At 45.4% G+C, this 6,895-nt stretch overlaps 1 protein-coding gene across 4 annotated transcripts; it reads right to left on the bottom strand.

The window, feature by feature from the left end:
- Positions 1-1,469: 1,469 nt before the first annotated feature.
- On the bottom strand, positions 1,470-6,361 carry LOC125509135 (histone-lysine N-methyltransferase, H3 lysine-9 specific SUVH4-like). Of its 4 annotated transcripts, none has more exons than XM_048674029.1 (5): positions 6,091-6,361; positions 3,207-5,965; positions 2,255-2,854; positions 2,045-2,148; positions 1,470-1,952 (listed from the first exon to the last, which is right to left on the bottom strand). In XM_048674029.1, the coding sequence occupies exons 1-3, from the start codon at positions 6,106-6,108 to the stop codon at positions 2,287-2,289; spliced, it is 3,345 nt and encodes a 1,114-aa protein (XP_048529986.1). In that variant the 5' UTR covers positions 6,109-6,361; the 3' UTR covers positions 1,470-1,952; positions 2,045-2,148; positions 2,255-2,286. The 4 variants fall into 4 exon arrangements, with proteins under 4 accessions (XP_048529986.1, XP_048529983.1, XP_048529984.1 ...); XM_048674026.1 differs by having other exon boundaries at positions 2,338-2,854; XM_048674027.1 differs by having other exon boundaries at positions 2,338-2,854; positions 6,113-6,361.
- Between the last annotated feature and the right edge of the window lie 534 nt (positions 6,362-6,895).

Genomic DNA, 6,895 nt, shown 5'->3' with positions numbered 1-6,895 from the left:
TTATCAAAGGAAAGGGCTATATCTTTGGACTAAACTGCAGAAATTCCAGAATAAGGAGGAAACTCAAAGTAACAACTATCCATCGGCATCTTGCAGCATGAGGTGAGAATGAAGCTTCTTGCAACAATAGAAGAGAATGAGAACAATCATGCAACCTTGAAAGAGAAGAGTGCAAACGAATACAAATAGCAATTACAACAATGCACTACCCTTGGATTCGGTTCCCGTGAGAAAGCGGTCCTCGAGCGTGCTATATTTTTTGATGAATTTTATTAAGTATCCAATTTAAGTTGTAGAAGCTAGGGATACAACACCAAATCATCCGTTACCGTGGACGCGACTATTCGAATAGTTTAACCTCCCTGTAGGGGTGCACTATATTTCTCAATACGCTCGGTTACCTCTATCCGGACACATTTTTTTAGGTAATGCCTGGCCTACGATAATCGACACGCCGAAGTCCTACCTAGGATCTCCAGAGAGGTCAACATGGCTGTCTACATCCTAAGCGTGAAGGGTTCATGGACCAATCACCCTAAGCGCTCCTGCACGTTACATGGACGGACCAACCTCACCGGAGGATATCTGCTGATCAATTGTGACATCTGATAGAGCTTTCGGAAGGAACTGACGACGCCGAGGATCCCATATTATCCTGCGCTGCGATTAGTGCGTACATGCCAGTGACAATATCAGAAGCTCATAGTTAAGCTAAAGCAGCAACTAGCTTGGGGACGATCGTCATTTTCAATAGTTTCCCTGATCAAACTAGAGGTTACCAAGGAACCATGCATAGCACTGAATAGGAAACCGCCGAATACACCAGCTACACCTAACATGTGGAATGGATGCATAAGGACCAACTACCAGTTCGCCCCTTTCATTCTAGGGTGACATGGGATTGTACCATTCGAGCATTTTTTTCATGCTTTTCCCGATGGCCCGGAGAAAGCAATAATCAATAGGACTTTCCTAATCCTCCCTTCCTTTCAGGAAGAACGTGAAATTCTTTTTCCTTAAATGGAAGCGAAGCAGGTTTGAAAAAGAAATGTCTAGCTTATGTCTCCACGGTCTATTATTTGTATCCCCAAAACATTATGCAATTAAGAATAGACGGCTATTCTAAAAAAAGGTGATCCTGACTTTTTAAGGAAAAAAAAGTGATCCCAACTACTTTTATTATACATATCCTACCTCATCAAAGACCCACCACAACATGCATGGAAAAAAGTTTTCTTTATATCATGTCATTTATATTTAATAAATATTTTCCAACTATACAATATACTCCAATACAAAGTAGTACTAAAGCTGCGACAATTAATATGGATCAAAGGGAGTATAAAATTTTACCTAATAGAAAGAAAAATGATTGTCTTACATGGTTCGTTTTTTTAGTACCAAAAAAAGAAGCAATGTTCATCTCGCAACATGGCTTAGAAAAGAACAAATAGCAGAAAGCAAACACATGTGGGAACAGTAGGAATGTTATATATTTCCTGAAGTTGCATGGTAGCATCTGAGAAACAACTCCAGCAAGTCTATCTGATGGTCCAAACCAACACTGAAAACTTTACATGCAGGAGGAGCTGCAACTCTTTAAGATAGGGCAGCTCACTATTGGATCCACAAAATTCATTTTTATATAAAGACAAAATAAGGGGTATGAATCCACAACTTCTATCGGCAGCTTGCTACAGCCTTGCGATCCACAGTTGAGCAAAATGATGAGGGGCAGTCCTTGTGCAGAAGCAATTTATCATCTAGTCTGTCCCCGGCATCGCAACTGGAAGTCGACGCAGCTCCGAGCACTCGTAGCCACCATCTTTAGTCCTACTACTAGTAGCATGTTCAGTGCAAAGCTCCATACAAGCTAATCATTGCATATTTGTATCCTCCAGGTCCAGGTGAAGATTTCAACAGGAGAATGTGCAACGCCAAAATGCTTGATTCTGCGGAATTAGTCATAACGAAGACCAACAGTCAAACCTCATGTTATAGCCAGTACAATCTCATTTTGAAAGAAAAAAAGAGTAAAACATACCTGGACACTTCATACCACTCTTTCAAAGTCTCCCAAACACCCAAAAAGGGTGAGCTATTGGAGCTTATATGTTCTTCAAAATGCAGTAACAAATAATAGTTCAACTGGCACAGAAAATAAACACTACATGTTGTCAGCGAGTGCAAGGTCACCAGAAGGTAAAGCGAGTAAGCACTGCCATTATAGGACAGATTTCCATCGGATACGAACATTAACATCACCAGTCACCGAAAACCAATAACTTAGTAAAGCCTGTGACAGCAATCAGCCGAACCACACAAGCACTCCTTTACCTTCTCCACACCATTCTTGTCACGGACTTGACCTATTGTATAATTGTAGTGGTAAGTCAGCTCTTGAAGCGGAGGAATGTTCTCGGCAGCAAAAAACATAATGTGCGGCATCCTCTTGTCATCATGGTCCCAGAGGACATTTTGTGCATACAGGTTTGGGGAGCAGCTATGGTTGATGAATCTTCCGACGTTGCCGCACTTTGCAGCATCTATTGTGAAGCCCACAGACTCCATTGTCTCAGAGGTAGAAGATTCTAAACCTGGAATCATCGATGGAAGCCCCTTCCAAAGTTCTTCATCATCATAGTTATGACCAATATCAAACAGGTACTCATCGTTCTCTCTCTTTTCAGCTTCTGTATCTTGCAATAGCTCACCTGCATACTCGCATATGAAACTGCCTGAAGAGATAGAACTGAGAGATCTTACACCCCAACCTGTCTCCCCAGTCTTGAATATTTCCAGCGGAATTTTGATACCATGCTGGCTCGCCCTATTGTGGCATGTCGCAGGGCACCTGCATGCAGTTTTCAGCATTTAGTTAGCTCGCTAATTCCAATGAAATTTTGTGACTTCAATTTAACCTAAGCATCCAATGCAAAAGAATACTGCCAACCAAATTCAGGTTAACAAGTTTGGTTTATGAGCCAACTTCAGGTAAACAAGTTTGGTTTATGAGCCATTTCTCATATTTCACCAACATCTAGGACTGAACATATACTTAGACTCGGTACAAGATTTGTCTAGAAGTTTTAGTAACAATAAGAAACATTTCCAGGCTCTGCAAATTAAATTCTTTAATCTAAAGAACAAACTAAAATAAACTCAAATGGTTATTGTCTAGTTAGGTTACAAAAATAACACCTTACCTGCAAGATGGGCCACACTCATATATGAGCGGCTTTGCGTGAACAATTGCACCATTAAAATTGAATGGGATTTCTCCTCCATTCTTCACTGCACAAGCACATCTACTAGAGTCCGAGCAACCGTCGGTGCAATCACAGCCTTGCGGAGGTTCTTTTGCATATGACGGTGGATATATGACTTTGGTGATATACTCAAATGGTGTTGGCTGCGCGTCATCAATTGTGTTGATCACACATATGGGAATCCTTTCTTTCTCTAGAGATATATCAGGACAGCGAAGACCTTTACGAACTTTAGACATCCTTGTCTCCTTGACTATGTGTAAAGCTAATTCAGGTTGACCCAGGATCCTTTTTAACTTGTACTTGAAGACCATCGAGCCACTTGCTCCTTCTTGCCAACAATCCACCACCACATACAACCCATCATAAGTGTATGTCGATATTTGCTTGGATTTAGACTGCCCGACTTCACTTCTACTTTGACCTTTGAACCCATGAATCACTCGGACCGGAGTCTTAGTTTTGATGCAATTCTTCAAGGCAAGATTACCACCCTTAAGCTTTTGATCCTCTGCATCCTTCTTGCCGGTGGCTTTACCTCCGGAGCCAGTATATATTAACTCGTCCGAGCTAGACAACTCATCGGGATACCCACCGGAAGCGACAATGCTTATTGCAATGCGGGTACCATCCACAATGGCGGAGTCAATGCCACCTTGGTATATCCTATGTAGTCCAACTATCGACAACTCAACTCTAAAATGAAATTCATCACCAACAACAACACCGGGAACATCGCCCACGATAGCATCGGGTTTAGAATATCCATCATACTTCTTTAGAACTTCAACGGCCTCAAGGTCAATTCTTCCAAAATTACGTAATTGTTGTTCCTCGGCTTGCATAAGCTTCCGACATATCAACTGGAACAACTTGAGCAACTTCCTAACTTTGCTTCGAGCATCAACACTCTGGTCCCCAAAAGGAGCACAAGGAGGGAGAGTGACACATAATTCTTTCCTTTCAGGGACAGCTAATGCTATAGGGTTGCCATCATCTTCCAAGCAAGAGTACTCTCCATGCTCAATTTTCTCATGCACGGCCGATGTAGAAGGTGTCACTTTGGGGGGTAATTCTTTCCTTGGAGTAGCGTCCTTTTTCTTCGGTTTCTTAGGAGGAAGAGACTTGTTCCTAGGAGTACGAGAGTTGGAAGCACTAGCACTAGACTTCCTTCCTTTTGTCCATGGGCATTTGTCTGGAGCCATCAATGCTTGCACGATTAGTTTGTCACTAATTAAGGTCAAATCATCGGTTTCTTCACTTTGATTGGTCATATCATGATTTCCACACTTGGACTCCTTAGAAGACCTGATCAAAGAGTCCTTGCCTATGCCATAACTCTTCAACTTCACAATGCCATGCTTCGTGTTACTATTTGAGCGCACATCATCTATTGAATTCTTGTTTTCCGGCGTGCCGTCTCCAGAGACCCCAACATCATCTCGCAATGTATCATTCATCGTGACATCCTTTGGTCGCTTGCCCTTTGTCTTTGCATCAACAACACGACTTCTCACATAAGTCTTATTAGTTGTACCTTTCCGCAAGCTTCCATCGAATTTGCCTCTCACCTCACCATCACCCGCTCCTACAACCTCTGCTCTTTTGCCTTGCACCTCATTGGAAGCATCTCGCACGACCACCGGGGAAGCACCATGACCTGAACCTGGAACCGTGGTCAAGGCATCCACTACAGAGGCACCCCTGGTAGCGAAACTGATAGGCGTGGCTTCCAATACTGACTCTTCCTCAACTCTGCTGCCAGTTCCAGTAACAGCGTCCCTTCCACAGCCAGGTGGAAATGTGCGTACAGCTGAGATGGCCCTCCTCTTGGGAGGGGGATTTACAGCAGACATCAACCATCTCTTCTTTCTCGCTGTATCATGCCCATCCTCTTTTCTCTCCAATTCGCCATTACCCGTTCTGTTTTCCATCACATTGCCATTGCCATTGCCAGCCACATCCTCCTCCCTGACCAATCGACCACTCCCCAGGCCTCTGTTCCCCTCCATCAGCAATGACTCAGCCCCATCTCCCCCATTCTCGACGGAACCATTGACAGCAGCAACAGTAAAACTCTTCGGGGCAGCAAACGCCAGCGGCATCACCTCGATCGCGCTGCTTTCTGCCTGACCGCGGGCATCGCCACCACTGGACGGTTGCGCCTCTCCACCCTCCTTCCTCAGCTCCACCATCCCCTCGGTCTCCGGCTGAGGCAGGGCGTGCGGGAGGTCACCGTTGCACGCCACGGAGGAAACACCGGCCCTGTCCATGTGTGTCTCGCTGCCCTCCTTCCTCTCCTCCGGCATCGTCTCCGGCTGAGGCGGGGCGTGGGGGAGGTCGCCGTTGCACGCTGCCGATGAAACAACGACGTCGTCGATTGCATCTCCAACCTTCTTCGTCCCCTCCGCCAACCCCTCAGTATCCAGTCGAGGCGGGGCCGCCGCCGAGGAAACGCTCTCGTGGCTGGCCGCCTCCTCAACTCTGACCTCGATGACGCCATTGGTGGCGCCCCTCTCGCCGTCGCCGGCCTCGGGGGCAGGCGGAGCAGCACGGAAGCGGCCGCAGCCGGGCGGCCAGGAGCGCTTGGCGGAGACCCTCCTCGGCCTGACCCCGCGAGCCGCCAGCCGCGCGCCGATCGGCGTCCGCGAGGGCGGCGCCGGCGGCTCCACCCCCACCATCAGAACACAAGCCCCCTACAAATCCGGATAAAAGAAAGGCACTTTAATCAACCCAAACGTAAAAGATAAGAGCCAAACCCTAAAATTCAGATTCCGCCGCATATCGCGCGGCGGGACGGTCCGACGAACTACTACCGTACCAAGAGGAGCCGAGGCATTCACCTTGCACAGACGTTAGACGGGCCTCCGCTGCGGCGGCGGAGGCGGTGCTGACTGTTGGCGATGTGGGTGGAGAGCGAGCGAGCGAGAGAGGCGGAGGGGAGTGGAGAAGCTGACTCCCGGATTCCGACGAGCTGGCGCTAGGCGACCATTAAAGCCTGCGACGGACGGAAGGGGGGTGCTCCTAGAATTTGGGGCCCCCGATGATGCTCTGCTTGTGCATATCTATGTTTGGAGAAATTCTTCAACAACAAAAGAACAAAATCTATGTTTGGGGAAGAGAAATATGTCGTGTGTATTTATAGAAAGTATTCATGCGTAGATACAACTTTCCTAACAAAATTGATTGTGCCAATATTTGATTTTTATTTCCTTATATAAATGAAGAAAGATTTGGTCTTTTAAAGACTGACCTAACAGCGAATGAGGACCGTGTTCATTGGATGAGTATATGCGCGTATATATAAATGCTTACATCTGTATTGTGTGTAAAAAAAAAAACTGGCCTAACCGACCTGACCTATTTTTCTGGGATTTTTGGTTCCGCAAAATTCACGTCTCCTTAAATCTGGTTTCTAGGCCAATTGTTATAAAAAAAATACTCTATCCATCACATACTGTAAGAGCGTTTTTTACACTAATTTTCATCATTGCATAAAGAATAACTATACTATTGGTTTCGGGGTTTTTTACCAATCTAAACCTAAAAGATATATTTTCATAATATAAGTATACCAGAGGAAAAATAAATCTCTACTCCTAATGTTTGAGTTGGTTGAATAGTAT

The sequence above is a fragment of the Triticum urartu genome, chromosome 5 (genome assembly GCF_003073215.2).
Source record: "Triticum urartu cultivar G1812 chromosome 5, Tu2.1, whole genome shotgun sequence".
Classification (NCBI taxonomy): domain Eukaryota; kingdom Viridiplantae; phylum Streptophyta; class Magnoliopsida; order Poales; family Poaceae; genus Triticum; species Triticum urartu.
The sequence above is the reverse complement of the archived record's forward strand: the minus strand, read 5'-3'. Positions and strand labels throughout refer to the sequence as shown.

Excerpts from the sequence above, each read along its gene's own strand:
- LOC125509135 (XM_048674026.1), bottom strand. Across the intron at positions 2,855-3,206 it reads GAGTGTGGCCCATCTTGCAG|GTGCCCTGCGACATGCCACA; the intron begins GTAAGGTGTTAT and ends AACTGCATGCAG. Across the intron at positions 1,953-2,044 it reads GAGTGGTATGAAGTGTCCAG|AATCAAGCATTTTGGCGTTG; the intron begins GTATGTTTTACT and ends CTAATTCCGCAG.